The sequence below is a fragment of the Xiphophorus maculatus genome, chromosome 19 (genome assembly GCF_002775205.1).
Source record: "Xiphophorus maculatus strain JP 163 A chromosome 19, X_maculatus-5.0-male, whole genome shotgun sequence".
Lineage (NCBI taxonomy): Eukaryota > Metazoa > Chordata > Actinopteri > Cyprinodontiformes > Poeciliidae > Xiphophorus > Xiphophorus maculatus.
Window position 1 is genome coordinate 27,105,879 of NC_036461.1, and position 21,784 is coordinate 27,127,662.

At 42.5% G+C, this 21,784-nt stretch overlaps 1 protein-coding gene across 3 annotated transcripts in view; it reads right to left on the bottom strand.

The window, feature by feature from the left end:
• The window catches only part of LOC102219109, a 314,558-nt gene that overhangs the window by 148,524 nt on the left and 144,250 nt on the right, over window positions 1–21,784 (bottom strand). For all 3 annotated transcript variants that reach the window (XM_023352126.1, XM_023352127.1, XM_023352128.1), the window contains one exon: window positions 12,449–12,604. In XM_023352126.1, the coding sequence (XP_023207894.1) occupies window positions 12,449–12,604 (156 nt within the window). The remainder of the gene's footprint in view (window positions 1–12,448; window positions 12,605–21,784) is intronic.

The following is a 21,784-nucleotide window of genomic DNA, read 5'->3' on the forward strand; positions in this document are numbered from 1 at the left end:
GGCAAACTAGATAGAGCATTTTTACGGACTAAGTTAACATGAGTGGAGCTCCGTGGAGAGGCAAAGTGAAAAGGATAGAAAAAATAGAGCAAGGAAAAGCGAAAAACTGGACGCATATTTTGTTCCTCGTCTTGGAGATGAACCGGACTCTTTTCTTGGCAGCGATTCAGACCCGTCAAAACTGCCAGCCCAGCGAAGGAGCCGGACTGGTTACAGGTAGCAACAGGCACTTGCAGAGGGAGGGACGAGGGGGGCTTGAGCCCCTGCCCTTTTTATCCTTGATGCCCCTAGTGCCCTTTTGGAGTTTGTTTTTTTTTTCAAAAAAATTTTTATTTTTTATCTGTATGTCAGAAGGCCTGTTTGTGCCCCTCAGCAATAATATTTATCTAAATATAATATAATAATTTAGTAAAAATAAACTAGTCTGGTTGCCCTCAGTCTAATAATGACTCTCAGAGCCTCCATGTTGTTCAGACTCCGGGTCCATGGTGAGGAGGAGGGGACGGATCTGTGTCCTTTAACTATCCAATTATGGGCAAGAATATTTTTTCATACACTGATTTGTGAATAAAAACGTAGGTCTGATGCTGACGTTAGAAAAACTGTTTCTATTTATACTTTTATAATCATCCTTGCAATAGTGGGGAAAAAACTTGCCTCACCACTAAACACAGAAATGTTTCGGCTGCAGAAAAACCTTTTGACTTTAACTTCATCATTCTGCTAAAGGCCCGGTTCACTACAGGCAGTCTAAGTCGGTCCACTGACAGATATAAAGAATATCTGTCTTTATATCAGACATCCTGATATGAGACATGGTACCTACTGTCACCGTGAGTCGCAACGCAGATCAAAGCCCCGGTGCCACCTGGTACCACCTGGTACCGGGTTGTACCACCTGCTGACTGTTCGCTCTGCTTCTCCTTAACGTTTCTACCAGGCGGTTTAAAGCCGCTGCTGACGGGATCTGGGCTGGAGGTTCGCGGCTGTAAATAGAAGTTATTGCAGAACCTCAAGTGTTAAAGGAAGATTCGGCCCAGAGCATTTAGAGTTCACAAAATAAACATCAGAGAAAATATTGTAGCAATAATTAGAACCGCAGCAAAAAGCCAAACATGCCACAATGAAATGAACCAAAACGTCCCCAAAGCATCGGGGGACTGACATAGGGGCCACCGGGGGATTAAAGGTAGATTCCAGGTAGATTCCAGAGATGCGCATTGCAGCAGCTGTTCCTCCAGGGCCGGCCCAAGGTAATATGGGGCCTTAGACAGAACCCCCCTCCGGAACCCGTCCTACTAAGACCCTCAGAATCGATAACATGTTTAAATATAGATAAGGTGAAGTCTGTGAGAGGGAGACCAGGTTTATTGGCAGAGTTTAAAATCAATCACTGATTATTGGTTATTTGCTGTGATGTATTTGTGAACAAACCCAATTCAAACACAAAGATTACACCATATTGTAGCCATGGTAACACAACAATCAAACTTTCAAGATGATTCTTTAAACTTTTACAAAGTAAACTTCCTAATTAAATCCTAAATGTACTATTTATTTTTCTCACCTGAATGCATTAAATAAAATGTAATAACATTGTCATTCTCTATAAAATATGCTACAGGTTTAGATCTATGGTCTGTGTTACAATTAAACCATTTCTAGGGGCCCCTGAGTGTCTGGAGGCCCCTTTATGTCTGGAGGCCCCTGAATGGCCCCTACCAGCAGCTACTGAGTTTTCTTTGCTTTGATATTTCAGTCTTATAATTCTAGGTCTCAGAGGTGCTAATACCAAACTATTATATAGAGTTAACCCCTTTGAGTTTTTTTTATCTATAAATCAGGTTGTTCTAGAGGTTAAATAGATATTATTAGGGCTTAATTAGTAAAATGGCAGCAAATTAGCTTATTTCATAACTTTATAACCAGAGACCTTCTCTCCTCTGATTTGTTTAACAGCAACAGTCTCAGATCAGCTCAGCCCTCCAGGACTGTCAGCAGCAGAAACAGAAACTTTATACCTGTTGGGGAAAATATAGACTAGATTTGCTTTGCATTTCCCTGCATGATGGCAATGATATAGTAGGATCCAATTAGATTCTTGATTAATATGGGTTGTTGCTGTGTTGTTGTACTGTGTTTTCGTTCAACGTGCCCCTTTTTTAAATTTGATGTCCTGCCCCTTCATAGGTCTCTGCACGGCCCTGGGTAGCAACTCTGAAATTATTCACAAAGTGTGAGTTAACTGTAAATTGTATCAGCCCAGCCGCCTAGTTTCCATCCCCTTTTCTCTCTGTTGGTGGTCCAGCGGTGATGTCAGGGACTGAAAGCTGAGTTATAGTCGCTTTTAACAGTTCGGGTTGAGCGCGTTTTTGAGCCAAGACAGAAGTATGTTGTTTATATTTAAGGTTTACATTATAGCCGCCTGGAAGAGCATCTTCCAGATTGTACAGTTTGTGTGAACAGCAGCGTGCACGATCCACACCCAGTTACAAACCTCTAGAGGTGCACGCTGTGCATGCGGTGCGTGCCTCTGCGTACCTGCTTCAACGCGCGCTACTGCGTGCTCGGTTCAACAAGTTAACCAGGCTTCAGGCTCTGAGACAGTGGCGATTCTAGCCCTGTTTAGGGGTGCTTTAGCACCGCGACGCTGCCGTCACGGTTGCCTAGACACTATGCAGCCTCAGTGAGGTGCTATCAACCCGCGTATTTTTAAAACATCCTCTACCCGATTCCATGTCCTTAGAAGCAAAAGTGTTTGTTTTTGTTTTTTTAATGGAGACACTTAAAAAAGAATTAAACAAAAACAGAGCAATATTTTCTCATTTAATATTGTGAACCAAAGAGATGCTTGTGTCTCCGAAGATTCAGGTTGCAGATCCCTGATCTAGCAGATGGAAAGTATGATCCTATCTCGACAGAAAAAGTTAAAACTTTTAGTTTTACACACGGGCTGTAAATTTGGTGTATAACCAGCCTCGAAAGAAAACAGTAAAGACCATTATATATATATTTTTTAACCAGCTAAGAGAGGCCAGACTTGTATCATCAGCACCTTTATTCAGCTGACAATTTGCAATGCAAAATATTATGCTTAGTGATTTTTTGCAATGGGCAATTTAAAATGGCAATGCAGTACTTAATTTAGAATTATTTTTATATTTATGAGTGGAAATTCATAAATATATTGGACAGTAATGGCTTTATTTATTTTAAGAGTATTGTGTACTTCAGTACAAAATGTATGTGTGCAAAATATTTGGATAAATAATGGGTTAGTCTGATCCTGGTCCTTAGCCTTGTTAATTACTCTTAATGGTCTTTTTTGAAGTTTGATTAGTGACTGTTGTGTTGTTTTGTAATTAATTTCCCAAATCTCCCTGGAGTCACTTAAATAATGTCAAACTAAAGAACAGCACAGAATGTTAGGCTGTTTCTTTGCAAAGAAAAAGGTGCTTTGTCTTGAAACTATGACAGACCCACTACATGAACTGTGAACTGAAATAGTAAAACCCTGATTCATAATGTCCACTTTTCCATAGATTGACATGCATTCTTGTAAAAAAGGCCAACAGCTACATAACCTTCAGATAAAAATAAGGGTAATACAATTTCTAAGTATGATTTTCAAATAAAGTTCAGGTTAAGGACTCATTTTCAATAGTCATTAACCTGAACTTCTACCTTGATAATAAACTGGTTTTAGGTTTATTAATCCTATGAATTTAGTAAAATGTTCTTCAAATGACTGGAAGTGCATAGTTTTGAGTAGATTTTATTTTAATTTCCGGGAGAGCAGACCACACTAGGACTGTGTCACTCCACAGCTGCTTGTGTCTCATTAATGTTAGCAGATGTTGGCAGGTGTGATGTGGTCTAGAGATTCTATTTCAAACTGAGTTTATACAACTCTGGAAAAAATTAAAAGTTTCTCTGATTTTACTCTTTATAGGTATATGTTTGAGTAAAATGAATATTGTTTATTCTATGAATTACTGACAACATGTCTCTTAATTTTGTTTGTGAATGTATGTAAATAAGCAGTTAGATTTAGAAAACTGCACCAACAAATATCTTTTCATGGGTCTTAGCCTTACTGGGGGCTAAGCACCCCTAAAAGTCAGATCCTAGAATTGCCCTGGCTCTGAGATAAAATTGATAAAGTGTTAAAATAATCCGATCGCTATCCGTGGTTCTGAAATGATTTGAATTTGTGTTGTTTCATCATTAGTGACCAGTAGCCTGATGTTTCTGTTGTTCTCTTGTTTTGTTGTACTTCATGTCAGATGGATTTCAGAATGACATAGTCGCTCTCTGTGGTGATTGTAGTGGCACTCTGCGTCCCAAAAGTTCGTTGTACCACCTTTGCAGTTTGTCTAGCAACAAATATTTGAATCACTCGACTGAAACCAAGTCTTCTTTTATGATGTTTACTTAAAGAACTCCAAAAATACACTTACAGAAAAAATGAAAGGCTCGGTACAGATCGGTCAAAAAATTGTGTTGCTTCCACCGTATCCAACTGCAATCTGCCCTCACACATGCATACGGGCAATGTTAATGTTATGCATTACGTAGTGGAAGCCAAAATTACTTTTCACAATAAAAGTATCCCTTTATATTAACTAAGTTATACATTTTAGAAAATATACTCAAAATGAATTTCTTAAAATTAAATTAAGCATATTTATACATTTTTAATCTAAATTATTATTCTATATGAATTCCCCATTAACTGGCTCTTACATTACCCGGCCCCTAATTGGTTAGGCTGGAAAACGAAGCAATTATAAACTTAAAACACCAAGAGCCAAAATTCTTAAATAAAATGTCCACATATAAACTTGTCTTCTTCATTAGTCCTCTGGCGTAGCTTCCTGAAGCAGGCATAGCTTGTTCACAGGTCGCTCCAGCATGCTGGTATTGGTCTTCAACTTCACTCTTCTCACTGCTCCACTTGAGTCTGGCAGTGTTTCAACTACTCTTCCCATGACCCAAGAGTTGCGGGGGGAGGAACTGTCCACCAAAAGCACTACATCGCCTGCCATGAAGTTTCTTCTAGGCTTCAGCCATTTCTGTCGCTCCTGAAGAAGTGGAAGATACTCGCGTGTCCAACGAGCCCAGAATAAGTCTGCGAGATATTGGACTTGCTTCCACCTTCTTCTGGTGTAGATGTCATCTTCGCTGAAGACGCCTGGAGGCAGGGTTGGTTGAGCCTTCAGAAGTAGCAAATGGTTCGGGGTTAAAGGCTCAAGGTCATTGGCATCATCTGAAACACTTGTGAGCGGCCTACCATTGATTATACTCTCGACTTCACACATTACTGTATGTAGACCGTCGTCGTTCACTGACTGACCTTTCAGTAGGGAATTGAGAATTCTTCGTGCAGTACGAATTTGCCTTTCCCAAACCCCACCTTGATGAGAGGCAGCTGGGCTGTTGAATATCCACTTTATCCCCCTTGGTTGTAGAACTCTCTCTATTCTTTCATTATCCAACTGTTGGATGGCTTCCCTTAGCTCCCGTTCAGCCGCCACAAAATTTGTGCCATTGTCTGACCTCATGGTGGTAACTTGACCTCTCCTACATACAAAACGGCGGATGGCGTTTATGCAGGAGTCCGTATCAAGGCTGTCAGCAATTTCAATGTGCACAGCTCGGAGAGTGAGACACGTGAACATTACCCCGTATCTCTTGACAGTACCCCGGCCCCGTTTAACCTCAAACGGGCCGAAGTAATCAACGCCAGTGTTCGTGAAAGGAGGTTGGTCTGGAAGAAGGCGATCTTCAGGTAAGCTTGCCATCTTTTGCTCACCAACCTTGCCAGTCATCCGACGGCACACCATGCATTGACCGATGATCTTCCTGATTGCAGAATTGGCTTGTGGAATCCAATATTTCTGTCTTATTTGTGCCAACACATAATTGCGTCCACAGTGGCCTGTTCTTTGATGTACGTCCCTCAAGATCAAAGTGGCAACTTTGCAATGTTTAGAAAGAATCACTGGGTGTTTGGCACTTTCTGGCAGAGCAGACTTGTTAAGTCTTCCACCTACTCTTAAGGTGTCATCTTGAAGAATCGGGTCAAGTTTATACAGCACACTGTTGCGACTGAGCTGGCTTTCATTTCTCAGGACCTTGATTTCTTCCTCAAAGTGTTGTCTTTGACTGAACTGTATTATTTCTGTTTCAGCAGCGTCCAGATCATCCAAGGTGAGTATTGTCTTTTCAGTTTGAAATTTCTTCATATGTTGTTCTAACTTTTTTCTTTGTTTTTCAGGGTCAAGTTCGGTCTGACTGATTGTTCTTAATGCCTCTTTGCGTTCTTCTTTATGCTCCCTCAGAGCATCTTTTACCTTTACAATCCAAGCCACTGATCGTTTCAGTTTGTTCCAATCAGAGTGATAGGTAAGTAGCTGGTTCATTGGTGCCATAACTTCTTCAACTTTGACCGTGTGAACAGCGACTGTATTCTTGACCTCCGGGTCATCTTCTAGGCTTTCCTTCTTTCGCACAGGCTGTTCTGGCCAATCCTTTTCATTCAGCAGAAAGTCTGGTCCACTTATCCACATTCCTCCTTCGACCAAGCTCTTTGCCTTCAGGCCTCTGCTGGCTTGATCTGCAGGATTCTCATCTGTTCTGACATACATCCATTGTGAGGGCTTGGTTGCTTCTCGGATCATTGAAACTCTGTTAGCAACAAACGTTTTGAAACGTGCCGTGTCACTGTCAATGTATCTAAGCACCGTAGTGCTATCTGTCCAGAAAACAGATTGTTGCAGTAGTATTTGCAATTCTTCATGCAACATCTTGTCGACCTTTACTGCGACAACCGCCGCGGTCAACTCAAGCCTAGGGATTGTGACTTTCTTCAGTGGTGACACTCTTGCTTTTCCCATAAGGAAAGCACAGTGTTTCTCGCCATGTTCATTCTCAAGCAGTAGATAAGACACAGTGCCGTAGGCGTATTCTGAGGCATCCGAAAAATGATGCAACTGCGCTGAGGTAGTGCATCCAAAGTTGATGGGTTTCAAACATCTACTCACATGGAAGTTGGAGAGGTAGGTGACATCTTCAAGCCATCTGCTCCACCCTTCAGCATGCTTTCCATCAAGGTTTTCATCCCAGTCAAGATGTTCCTTACAGAGATCTTTCAACAAAAGTTTAGCAGGCAAAATAACCGGCGCCAGAAAGCCAAGAGGATCGTAGATGGAGTTGACGATTGACAAGATACCTCTTCTGGTCACTGGCTTGTCTTGCAGCTCTATCTTGTATAGGAAAGTATCCGATTCTGTGTCCCACTGCACACCAAGTGTTCTTTCCACTGGTAGAGTGTCGTGTCGTAAATCCAGGTCTCTGACTTCAGTGGCTCTGTGCTCTGCAGGTATTGATGTTAGCACTTTCCTGCTGTTGCTCATCCACTTTGTTAAGGTGAACCCTCCATTGCTACACAAAGCTTGAAGTTCCTTGACCAGTCTCACTGCATCGTTTTCTGTGGCTACACTTTTCAGGCAGTCGTCTACGTAGAAATGGCGCAGGACTGTTTGAACTGCGTCTGGAGATACAGCGTCCCTGTGATCCTCCGCAGTTCTTCTCAGTGCATATGAGGCCACACTTGGAGAAGAAGTAGCTCCAAAAAGATGCACTGTCATTCGGAATTCCTCCATGGGCTCGTCTAATCTGCCGTTGGGCCACCAAAGAAAGCGGAGTAAGTCCGCATCATGTTCTGGCACATTAACTTGATAGAACATTGACTCAATGTCTGCCATTACTGCTACAGGCTCCTCCCGGAATCTGAGGAGGACACCAACCAACGTATTGGTCAGATCGGGCCCCTGGAGCAACTCATGGTTCAGACACCGATCCTGGTATGAGGATGTGCAGTCAAATACCACCCGAAGCTTCTTCTTCTTTGGGTGATAGACTCCATGGTGCGGTATATAGAACACCCTGTTGTCCTCTCGGGTCAGTTGGTTTGTTGGAACCCGGACTGCGTAGCCCTTGGTAATGATTGCTTTCATGAAGTTCTTATAATCTTCAAAGAACTCAGGACTCTTCCTGAACTTCCTTTCCAAAGACGCAATGCGTTGCTCTGCCACACTACGATTGTTAGGCATCTGGAGCTTCTCATTACGGAGTGGCAATCCGACACAGTAATGCCCATTCTTAAAAACTGTTGTCTTTTCCACAGACCGCAGAAAAACTTTGTCTTCATGAGACAGCTCTTCCTTGTCCTCATAATTGCGTTCTGGGAAGTCAGTGTTGGATCAACAGGTTCTCTATCTCCACCAATGAGATTCTGTTCACAAATGAATGAGGTGTTTCATTCTCCGCTTCATTTCTCCTTACAGGTCCACTCACAACCCAGCCTATGGTCGTCTTGATGGCGTAAGGACCTCCATCCTGGCCGTTAATGATGCGCCAGGGCTTCATCGCTTTTGAACAGTTTGCTCCAATAAGTAGGCCTACATCAGCTTTTAACTCTGGCAAGTTCACTTCACTTAGGTAAGGCCACTGTTGGATATCAGACTGCTTGGGTATGTTTCCGGCATGAACAGGTATGCTGCTGTGAGTAAACACCTTGGGCAACTCTACGTACATACTGTCCTCCAGCCCACACACTTTGAGCTCTGTTAGTACCAAACTGTCCATGAGCTTCTGGTTTTCTGGTGCATCTTGACCCATGGTGCTGAGACGTATTTTGGTTGGTTTCCCTTTCACATTCAATTTCTTTTGCAGGTCTTCCGTGCAGAATGTTGCCGTGCTTCCCGGGTCTAGAAAGGCGTACGTTTCCACATACTGTTCACTATTCTTCGACTTGACTTTCACCGGTACTATCCACAGCACACAATCAGCTTCTCCGGCCCCTGTGAGGGCGCAAGACTCCTGTGTGATGGGAACCTCAGCAGCTAGCAACTCTTCAGCAGTAGCTCCATCATTCTTTCTTGGTGAGGCGGAACTGCCATCTTTTTCTTTGTGCAGAATATCAGGGTGCTTAAATCCACATTCTTTGCACTCTATTTTTCGTTTACAGGATTTACTGAGATGGCCAGGAATCAAGCAACTAAAACATAGACCCTTTGATTTCAGGAATTCCACTCGCTCTTGATGAGACTGGCCTTTGATCTTACTGCATGAAGCAAGAGCGTGCGACTGCTGACAGTACAGACAGGGTTTATCAAAGGCGTTCACCGCTTTTCCATTGCTAGCAGGCTTGACCTTGGCAGTTCTTTCTTGAGGCTCTTTGGATTCAGGAACAACATTGGTTGCAAAACTGCTTCCACGAAACTCCTTTTTCACGGCCTGCTTTCCTTTTTGGTTCATCTTAGCAGCTATGGGTGAGCGACTATCAGATATGTCACCAAAGAGAGGATCGATTGCTATTTTAGCTTGGCGGTCTATGAAGTTCACCAAATCAGTAAATCTGGCCCTGTGACCACGTTGTTCTTTGAGGTTGAAAGCTTCTGTTCGCCAACGTTCTTTCATTTTGTAAGGCAGTTTGGATATCAACGCGCGCAGATTGGTAGGATTATCCATCTCTTCCAAGAACTCAATATCTTCCATAGAGTTACGACATCCTATCAGGAACATTGCGTAAGCATTTAACGCTTTCCCATCCTCTGCTTTCACTTGTGGCCATTTGAGAGCTTTCTCCACATACGCACTGGCGATCCGAAGCTCATCTCCATAATGCTTATGCAGAAGTCGCTTGGCTTCTTTGTAGCCCTTGCATGGTGTCATATGAGCGCAACTACGAACGAGCTCTTGGGGCTCACCATCTGTGAACTGTTCCAAGAAGTATAGTTTATCTTGGTCATTGTCTGTTTTCTGCTCTATGGCATGTTCAAATGCTCTCATGAAGGACTTGAACTGCAGTGCATCACCTTTGAACACAGAAATGTCCTTTGTAGGTAGCTGCGAAAGCTGTTGTTGCTTTACTAGCAATTCAGTTATTGTGTTCTGCTTCTGCATGACTGACACAATGTCATTCCCTGTTTGTGTTCTAGAAGTTTGGTTTGAAACTGGCGGTGGTAGTTGTGGTATTTGTGTGCGCTGCACTTGTCTTGGTGCTTGAACATTCATTTTAGCATGTTGCGGTAGCGACATGCTAACTCTTTCCTTCTTTATGTTTCCACTTATTGATTTTTGCGCTGACACGTAACTACCTCTGTCATCTTCCAATGTTTCATACTCTTTAAGCACTTGTATTCTTGCTTGGCTTTCAGCTAATGTTGTCTCCAGTTCTAACTCTTCCTTTTCAGCTCTAATTCTCATTTCTTGGAATTCAAGCTCCCGTTTCTTTTTCAACGCTTCTTGACGTTTCATTAGAGCGGCATGCTCTGCTTCCTGACGGGCACGTGTGGACGATACACGTGAGGTGTTGGAAATGTTGCTTACATGAGAGTGTGCTTTAGCAACGTTACTGGCCCCTATCTGTGAAACACTGTCACTAGGCAAAACAGTATCTTCTTCTTCTGTCACTTGTTCAGTACGATCATCTAAGGGCAAGCTTTCCCTCTCTGTGGAATCATGCACTCCTGTCAGCCATCTCTTAGTTTCTTTCATGAAGCCTGTTATCTGATCCATTTTAGGTTCGTACCAATTGTTTTGGTCGTGAAATTTTTCATCTTCAGACAACAGACTGCAAACTTCAAAATTGAACCTATTAAACTCGTTTAGAGACTGTGCAAAATCACTCTCCATCGTAAGCTGAACACTTTCCACATTTTGAGCATCACACTTCAATGTCTCTATCTCTTTAATTTGTCTGGTTAGAATGGCTAACGTTCGTCTTCTTAATCCTATGAACCGTTGTAATCTCTCCTCAGCGCCCTTCTCAGTTAGCTTGCGCTCTCTCCCCTGTTCCAATTTATCCTCGCCACGCGTGTCAGCAGCTCCGTCAGCCATCTTATAATCGCGGAGTTAATGTGTAGTAAGCAGGCACAAAGTTTAAAGCACTTACTTCAAAGTTGCCTTTCTTCTCTAACTGAGTGCAAACAGACTGTTCATATTTCACAAAAGCTCCACATTGACCGAATCCGTTACCTACGTGCACGTGTCTCGGACAATTAACTGCATCCAGTGGAATTTTACTGACAGGCTTTAACTTCAATTTTCGTCAGAGCTCCTTCAATCATCCGTATGACGTCTTTTTCTTTACAATATTCAAATTTAAAGAAGCCTTTTCGTTACCTTTTCTAGGAGAATCATTCAAAGGGTTACCCATTTCAGTCCTTTTTTTTTTTTTTTTTTTTTTTTTTTCTTTTTCTCAGCGAGGCGCGAGCTTCTTTTTTCTTCAGCCGTGTTGTCCAGGCAAGAAGAAATGAGGCTCCATTAGCAAATTTTTTGACTTTATGTAGTGGCACTCTGCGTCCCAAAAGTTCGTTGTACCACCTTTGCAGTTTGTCTAGCAACAAATATTTGAATCACTCGACTGAAACCAAGTCTTCTTTTATGATGTTTACTTAAAGAACTCCAAAAATACACTTACAGAAAAAATGAAAGGCTCGGTACAGATCGGTCAAAAAATTGTGTTGCTTCCACCGTATCCAACTGCAATCTGCCCTCACACATGCATACGGGCAATGTTAATGTTATGCATTACGTAGTGGAAGCCAAAATTACTTTTCACAATAAAAGTATCCCTTTATATTAACTAAGTTATACATTTTAGAAAATATACTCAAAATGAATTTCTTAAAATTAAATTAAGCATATTTATACATTTTTAATCTAAATTATTATTCTATATGAATTCCCCATTAACTGGCTCTTACAGTGATGATACTTGTAAGTTCTGCTGTTGCGAGCATGTCTATGTTGTAAAGTTAAATTATCATGAGTTGTATTATTTGGGTATAGGGTCCGGTCATTAGAACCGCCCCCCTGTCCGACGCTGACTTGTTCCGCTAAAGATTTGTATCTTTTAAGTTAACTGAATGTAAGTTGTCATAACTAAAGCAAAATAAGTAAGTGACATTAGTGTAAAGTCCATAAAATTAACTATAGCCCAAGTACACTTTTTAATGTGTATTTGGGTGATCTGGTTGAGAACCAAGTGTTTGCTAATTACTGCTGGTAAGTCTGAAGGAGCTGAGTGAGGCAGTTTCAGAGGAGGGGCTCTATGGAAGCTCGGAAACGGCGGCTCCAAGGAAGATCGAATGGGGCGCTCAGTCCCCCCAAGCGTCTTGCACAGCTGAAAGTTTGCCATGGGAGATTAAAAGATTTTTCAAACATATATGAAGGCATCAAAGTTATAACATTATAACATGCAGCTCTAAAATGTTAATTTTACATAATACTGCACCTTTAAAAGAACATAATAATTCTCATCCGATTGACTGATCTGAATGGATGTACTGGACTACCTTGTCTGTGTTATAATGGTTTGGTAGGAAAATATGGTTTGTTGGATTTACACAGTTTATGATTTGTATTCTTGCCTTACCGGTCAAAGAAAGCTCTCTGAGTCTCTTCCCACTGCATTTCCAGGTCATGGAGGAGGTTCTCTTCTTCACCTTGAAGATCTTTCATTTCCCGGAGACTCTGAACCTCAGACTGTTGAACCTGTAGCTGGCCCTCCAAGTCTATCAGAGCACGAAGCCTAGAAGTGAAATAGGTTTTAGGAATGATGCAGGAAATTGAGGCTTTCATAACATAAGTGTGTTTATATGTAAATAAACAGCATTTTTCATCAGTAGAAAAACACATCTGAGGTACTTTCAGACACATTACATTCAGTTATGTCCACCACAAATCTAAGCTAAGCTATTCTCCAGTTAAGACGGTGAAAAATCATCTTCTGCAAGCAAATTCAATGTTGATGAATACTTTATTCTAGTACTTTATTTTCCGCACAGAGGAGACTAGCGTGAACGTGCAGGCTAGTAGCAGGGATCAGCAGATGAACAGCTAGGCATTGATATGTAGTTATTCATTTACATTTAAAAAATCTCTTGACATTGTAATGTTGCACTCTTTTTCTAAGTTATAAATAGCTAGTAAATTAACATAAAAGCAGCAACTGTGTTTAAATATTCAATGTTGGATAATTCTTGCTAACTATTGTGAAGGAAAAAACTAATTAACAATGTTTAATCATTTTAAATGTACACTTTATGATGTTTTTATTAAAGGTTTGCACTCAGTTGTAGCTCAACAGGAAATATGCTCTTCTGACCCTCCGCAAGTTAGAACAGGATGTTCAGTGGTTAGAGATTTCAGACATTCCTAAGGTAATGTTTACAGAAACTCAGTTGAAGTTCAGTTACGCAGTATCTGTTCAGCCACCCACAGAGAGACCTCTTTGGGAAAACACACTTCATGGAACAGAAAGAAAGCAGCGGTTATCAAATGGTCAATCCACTATGTTTTGCTAAGATAAACCTAAGGGCGTCTTGTCCACAGGAAACACAGAGCATATTTCTGTAGTTGGGGTGTGAATGTGCATGCAAACCTGCTCAACTGAAACATTGGCTCAGAGTTCTGAGAAATTGATGCACATGCTAGGTGTCAGACAGATGTTCCTATTTTAGCAAAGATGTTCCATCAGCAAACTTGATTCTCAGAAGCTTACATGTTTGAACAGAGGATTTTGCCATCTAGGGGATTAACTGACGGGTGGGTTACACCCTCCTACCCTGTTATCGCTCAACTTGTATGCTATAAGAAAGAATGTATCTGTAACTGATGTTCAGAACTCACTACAGCGTGCTGTGTGCTGTTCTCCATCTGCAGATGAAATAAAAGCTTTGCTCTTTGCCATTTGCCAGAGTCTCAGCCTGATCTGTTACCACACATTTCTTTTTTTTCCACAAACTTAGTGTCACAAACAGAATTCTTTGATGGTTCGTCCACTCGGTGGACCCCAGAAGAGGGCTGATCACCAGAGCCATCAGGCTTTTCCTCCATCTCCAACAGGCCTGTCTGAGAGCACGAGGGCTTTTCTGGATCCACCGAGGGTATCAGCCACGACAGAATAAAGACCCAAGGCTGACAGGAGAGCAACCGAGGCCTGAATTTAAGGTACAGTAGGTCAATAATTATTGACTGAGTTTTGTAGGTTAATCGGTGACATTAACTGAGTTTGTGCACAGGTCAGTGTTTACTGACTGAGGTAGGTCAATGTGTATTGACTGAGAGTAGGTTGACTTAGTTCAACTGAGGATAAATGTAGGCTGAATCTATTCAGCTGAGAGTAGGTTGAAGTCATTCAACTGAGTAGTGCATGAGATTTTTAATTAATTACTACGGGTTTTGTTTTTTTAAGAGTTTTAAGGTAGAGATTAATCATGAGAGGATTTTTCTCGAGTAATCACAATCCTACACTCCTGTAGGACCAGTGGCAGAATATATGAGTAGAACACACACAGATCAGGTGCTCCAGTTTGTGTCACAGTGGCATCATAAATTTGGATTTCCAGAAAATGGGTCTCTAGAAATGGAGGACATCGACAGGTTGGAAAAGGAACTAGTCAAACAAAGAGATAAAATAGATCAGATGAGAACGGTAAACAGACACATAGCGACAGCAATGATGGCACATGCAGATACATTCTCACTCTGGAAAAGAGAGAGCAGAAAACTACACCAACAACAACAGTCTAAATTAAAGATGGTACAAAGAGTAAAAAGTGTTAACACACCACATATTCCAGCATCTACACCCACAGCAGACACAACACCTTTTCCACCAGATAAGAAAAAAGGAAAGAAAGCTAAGAAATGTTCCTCTGCTTTTCCCCTTACATGTGGAGCGGCTGAGACCTTGCATTCAACGGCACCTCCAGCACTATCACCAGAATCAACTCAAGGTACAGTAGGTCAGTGGTTGGTCCAGTGGAGGTAAGGATGGGTAGAGACCCATCCTTACCTCCACTGGACCAACCACTGCCCTATGACCTAAAGAGTCTGCCAAGAACCAAAGCAAAGAACCCCAAAAGGAACTCTCACAACCCGTTTTGGAACATGGGGACCACGGATGACGACTCTTTCCAAGGATATGGCTGACAGGCTCCAGGGCAACCACCACAACAACAGGTCCAGCAACAGGACTTACAGCCTCCTCAAAGACCGGAGCCCAAAGAAGAGGAATCAGAGGAAGGGAACACTGACCCAGATGACCCAGAGGACAGCATGGGAGCAGCAGCTAAAGTAGGGACGAAGCCAAAGATTAAGGCCAAACCAGAGATTCCTAGTTCAGATACCAGACTAGGGACAAAATACAAGCCTGAAAATCTATCCACTGCACAGCTTCAAACCTACCCCATGATTGAGGTAGGAGGAGGAAACGGGCCTCAACTGGTGTACAGAATCTGGTCTCAGGTCGTGCTCATGGAACTGGCCAGGCAATCACTTCCTAAACCTGAACAAGGAGGGCACGTTATTTATGAAGCCATTTTGAACTTCGCCAAAACCACCAGACCCAGTCTGTTCAAGTTTAAAACAGTCATCACCGTCCTCTATGGCATTCCCATAGTAGCACAACTGGGCAACCTCTTCAATGTGGACACTTGTCTGGCCCATCCCAACTATGATGATGCACAGAATGCAGACTATAGAGCTGCCTCAGGACCCTCCTGCCCGCGATCAACGGCAAGTGAGATCATGCCGCTGTAGATCATGCAACCTACAACGGCATCAAAGAATGTATACAACGCAAAAAAGGGAAACCTTCAGACTACTCCATCCGCCAGATTGAGGTTTTTAAAATCCACTCTGGCCTCTCTGTGTAATGGTAAAAGCAGAATCAGCCAGAACCCAAAACGCAGCCACAACAAGAGGATGGTTAACCAACAAGTTTGATTACTAAAGTAAATGGTGTAGAAGGGTGTGGTCACACTAGTGGGTCAGCAGAAATGTGATCCTGTCATGGTGGTTTCCTGAAATCAGTACAGAAACAGGCTTAGTGCAGTGAGTTATAGTATCAATGAGATGCCCATCAATGGCAAAAATCTCACGTGATTTCTCTAGAAGTTCCAACTCCAGTGAGAGCTTGTGAGCTAGGCTGACATCAATAAAGTCAGCATCAGCCCCAGAATCAATGAAAACGGGAACGTCCCTCCCTTCAGGAGAGTCAGGGAATCTGATGGTGCACTGATTGTGGGAAGGGTTCTGATGTCTGAGGATAGGGCTCAGTAAAGACCCCCCGAGCTTTACTGAGCCTGCTCTTTTTAACGGACAGTTAAGAGCTCGATGGTTCCTCTCTCCACAGTAAAAACACAGGTGATTTCTGAACCTCCTCTCCCTCTCTTCAGCAGAGAGCCTGGTCCTACCCCACTGCATGGGCTCCTCAGTGTTAACAAGGGGGGGCGTGAAGACTTGGGGCATGCTGCTTGGACTGACCTGAACAGTTGAGACCCTTCTTTGATAATTAGATGAAGACCTCTCCCTCTTACGTTCACGAAGGCGTTGGTCAATCCGCATGGCAAGCCTTTCTAAGGCCTCGAGGGCCATAGGAGGGTCACGGGTAGCAATTTCATCCCAGCTGGCAAGTGGTGCCGAGTGTCATGAAGGGCTGGAATCATGACACTCGGCACCACTTGCCAGCTGGGAAACAGGAGATGTGACTCCCTTCGAGACCATCCTCTGCCAAGCGTTCATCGATGGCCTCCTAGATCCAGTGAAAGGAGTGAAAACGTCCTACATTGGGTATGAAGATAACCCTTGACTGAATGAACTCAAATGTCATGCTAATCATGCCTTCAAACATCATTTGAAAAAGCAGAAAAGGCAAAAGAAAAGAAAAGCTCATGGAAGACACACAACTTACCCTCCTCCAACAAGCTGCAAGTAACATTCAGATCCACCAGAAACAACACCACGGCCATAATCAACCCAACCACAACGAGGGATCCCAGAACCAGCATGACAACGGAGTATGTTTCATCTGTGCAGCCACAGACCACTGGGCTAGAGCCTGGCTCACCATGGACAGAGACAGAACTTTAACCGCAGTGGCCCAGGAGGTCCACATGGGGGTTTCACTCCCCGTGGCTGAGGGTTCCAACCTCTGGGCGGTTTGCAAGGTCAAACCAGAGGAGGATACTCTACCTGACTAGCGCCAGTGCCGTTGGAGCAACAGTCCAGTCAGCTCTTACCTCAACAAACTGCAAGTACACCCCCGGCCCCCACACACACCATTTGATGTTCAAACATATGAAAATTTCCTTAAATGCTTATCAGGTGTTATCCATGCTCACGCTGTAAATTGCAGGACATGACATTGATTCTTTGGTTGACTCGGGAGCTACCTAATCTCTAATAATGAAAAATGTCTCCCACAAGCTCCTCTGTCAGGAAAAACTGTTCACTCAACTGGTGCCTCAGGGGAAGTTACCCCTGAGCCAGTTACAAAACCACTCACAGTGATGAATCCTTTTGATGGATCCATGCACTCACATCAATTTGTGTTGTCCAGTAACTGTCCAATTAACTTACTGACCACAGATCTAATTCTAAAAATGTTCCTCCGAATTGAATGTTCTCCACAAGGCCTCAGAGTCTGTAAACAACTTGAGACAGTGACATCATTCTTGAACATACCCACACTGCTCTATATTTTTGAGTGGTTGGTGTATGACAAGCAGACTGAGTATTTACTCAAAAAAGCACATGACAGGGTGCCTCCGACAGCATCATATATGTCACAACAGTGTTTGCGCTATACAGTAAGAGTAACAACTGATCCCACTGATCAACTTGGAGATGATTTCCTCAACTCACGCACCACATCACTCCATGTCACACACATGTGTTGGTCTGATGAAACATCTGGTGTTGTTACATGGAACTATGTAACAACAAAGAGGCATTTTTCTCAGTCCCTGAATCATATCATCACATTTCCCTGACAAAACATCCAGAGGACAGATGGAAATCTCTGGGCCCACTGGCTCTCAAGGCCTTTATGGCTGATGACTGGCAGTGGCACTCAGACAACACCTGTTTTTCTCCTTCTGGAGAAACAATGAACCTCCATTTGACAGCAATGCCAACCAAAAAACGTAATTGATAACAATAACTGACTGCAGATGGCCTCTGGTGTCACTCCTGACTTTCCAGGAGTGCCAGAGTACCTCTGGGCCAGTTCCAAGTATGATGTGGAACTGATTAAATGTCAGGAAGCATCACAGTTAAATCATCTTACAGACCAAAAGTTCCTCAGTACCCTCTCAAACCAGAGGCTGAGAGAGGAATTGAACCCGTTTTTCACGTTTTATTAGAAGCTGGAGTGATTGTTCCATGTGCCAATTCACCAGTCAAAACTCCCATTTTTCCTGTGAAAAAGATCGGGGATAAACCTCCAGATGAATGGAGATTCATCCAGGATCTCAGAGCTGTGAATGCCGCCGTGCATGCAAGAGCTCCCATTGTTCTAAACCCTTACACCAATTTATCACACATACCAGCAGGCAGCAGATATTTTACAGTCATTGATCTAGCAAATGCATTTTTCAGCGTTCCAGTCCATCCAGATAGCCAGTTCTGGTTTGCATTTGAGTTCAAAGGTCATTCTTATAGATTCACTAGGCTCTGCCAAGGTTACTGTGAATCACCCACCATTTTTCACCAGGCTTTGAATGACAATCTAGCAGGTTTTACACTGCCAAACACATGCTCTCTGTTGCAATATGTTGATGATCTGCTTCTAGCAGCACCCACTGAGGAAGAGTGTAGGGAACAGAGTGTGAGGCTGATTTTCTGATCCAGATTTTTTTCCCCACACTATCTAGGCAATGTCAAGGCAGTGAATTAGCAATTTACATTTTTTGGTTTGAACAGTATGACATTTCTTCGGTACGTTTTGCGACTAGTTTTGACATGGAGTTCATGGGCTCCAATGAGGAATTTACAGAAACAGCAACAGGTGGGGATAATAGATTTTTTGTTGTTGTTTATTGGTAATGATTTCTATGTGATTATATTAACAAAAACACACAGTTTCATGATATAGTTGTGATTGTTCTTTTGAAAATAATATATTTGATAATATATGCAGAAATCATTCTTTATATGGACAAAAAGAAAAAAATAAATTGCTCTTGGTACCACCCTGGTGGCCAGAGTACGTCTCGCTTCACCAATATGAGCTGCCATGCAGAGCACATCCAAACCTCCAAAGCTCCGGTGGATGATAAGTAAGAAAATGTAGCAAAAAAGCACTTATCCTTCAGGGAGAGAGAAAAGAAAGACAAACAATAGAAAAAAAGCCAAGATAAAGGTATGTTTTAATGTGTCTTGGTAATGTAATATTTGTCAAAAAGATTTGAGGAGCTGCTAATAGAAACTTGAACGGATCAAGTTTCTATTAGCTGTTTGGGTGTTGACCAGTTCAATTCAGTTCGCCGTCAGTTAGTGCTCTGGTTGTCTTCAACTGTGTGATAATACAAGTCATGCTACCATTGACACTAGTGAATGAGATGTGTATTAATGATCAATTAGAATTACATGCAGGCAGTCGATAAATGGGGAGAGAAAAAGAAAAAAAAAACCTCGACCTTTAGTATACCGCAAAGCTGTTCTCAATCGTGTGCTGGTCGAAGAGAGGCAATCCGTACAGACTGCGAGTTGTAAATTATATCATTGGCCTAAATGTGGCTTTTGCCTCAGTTGTTAAGGCGACGTGCACTGTACAGCTATTGCTGACAGAACGTGAAGCTGGCTAATAGGTACAAGTCAGCTCAAATGTTTTCACCAATTGTTAAACAAGTCACAAATTGTCGTTTGTCAAGGGCCATCATCCAATTATCGTTTCTCATTAATTTTTGTTTAGTGTCCTACTCACTACTTCTCAAGGCAACTTTAACTAGAAGGTGGTTTAGCCTCAATTTAAAAGAATATGTGTCTGCCCCGGCCTCAGCTCTCCCTTTTGGGGGATGACATTCCTAACCAGCATCGGGAATGCTCATCCGAGCTTATTGCAATTCACAGCTTGTAGTAATCAGCTGGGGCCCACTGACCTTTAATTCATGTATGTTAATAAACCTTTTTAATTGCTGTCTTTCTCTGTCTGAGTCTCTCCTGATTGAACTACATTTCCTTTGGATTTAGAGTTTCGTTTTGTTTCACAATTATGTTAAGAACATATTAAATGGGGGCGCTGTGGAGCCGCGAATCAAGATGGCAGCTTAAAGTGGATGCTCCGTGTGACCTGCACCAAATCTTCCATAAAACCCAGGATTAGAAACATAATTTGGATCTGAAGATGTCAAAATCGACCACTCTTAAAGATTGTGATATTTTCACACGAAAACGCGGTTCCCAAAAACCAACTAAAACTGATATTTCGGGAACAGATCAAGACAAAGAAGGTACCGCTAGCATTGATAGCATGTGTGACCTTAGCACGGTACTAGCTGAGCTTCGGTCGTTACATTCCGAGTTCGGTGGATTTGGAAATAAACTGTACAGCATAGATAACCGTATGGGTGAAATGACGAAGTCCATTGCTTCTCTGGAAAAAAACATAGCAGAGGTGAAGCAAAATGTTGCGGCTAATGCTACTAGACTGGAGGAAGCTGAAAACAGAATCGTGTCGGTGGAGGAACTTTTAGAAGCTAGTACGGCTAGTCTGACCAAAACCCTGAAGCGAATATCCTACTTGGAGGCGAAGACCGACGACCTGGAGAATCGAGGCCGAAGGAAGAATCTGCGCCTTTTTGGGCTCCGGGAGAGCGCTGAAGGTCAGCGGCCTTTACTGGACTTTATACGGGAGATGCTGCCGCGCTGGCTGGAGACCGATAGATCCTTCATCATTGAGAGGGCCCACCGCACTCTGGCACCTCCGAAGCCGAACCAGCACAGAGCCGTCCTCATTCGGTTCCTGAATTTCCAAGATCGGGAATTTATTTTCCGCTCTACAAAACAACGCAATATTCGATACGAGGGGAATAAACTTTTCTTCACTCAAGATCTTTCAGCAGAAACCATCCGACAGCGAGCCGAGTTCGATAACATCAGGAAGGCTTTTTCTGAAAAGGGAATGTTCCGCGGGTTTTAATACAATCCATGCAAAATGAGGATCCTCCACAAGGGGAAGATACAGCTGTTTTCATCTCCTAAGGAAGGTGGGGATTTCCTCCGCACATACGCCGGAGAGAACTGACTGTACTGGTGACCGGTTCAGTTCCTGAACCACAAAACCAGCTGCTTATATCTGACATCTGTTTTTCTCTGTCTCAGCTGACACAATATCCAGTTAATTTTTGGTGTATGTATAAGTCATAGGTAGCTACGGAGTGACCTCGTTTTGGCTTTTATTTTTCTTCTCTTATGCGGGATAGTTCTATATGTTCGTATAACACTTTTAGCAAATACTTTTGTACTTGCTGGTTATGTATGTCACGTTAATACTAAATATCTTCGGTTAAACGCCTCTCTTAATCTATGGAATTTATGGTTATTTATGGGTTCGCTGTATTAATGTTTCTACTATGGTGTATGGTTCACGGGCACCACTGTTGCTTTTGAAGTGGGTCTCATAGTTCAGCTACTCCTCTTATTAGTGGATTAGCAAAAGCCCCAATTTATTAATCTGAGTAAGGGAGGGGGGGGTGGTGATTAAGGGTTATGTGTCACTTTCTGGGTTTTTTTCTTTTATTTAGTTACTTATTTTATTTTACTCAAATCTGTGTGTATTTTCCGTTAACTCAGCGTCATGTTTTGTTATTAACATTCCAAAAAAAAAAAAATAAAGGATGGAACAAGTTAATACTCACATTTCTTACATAAAAATTACAAGTTGGAATGTGAGAGGTCTTCGGAATCAAACCAAACTGAAACA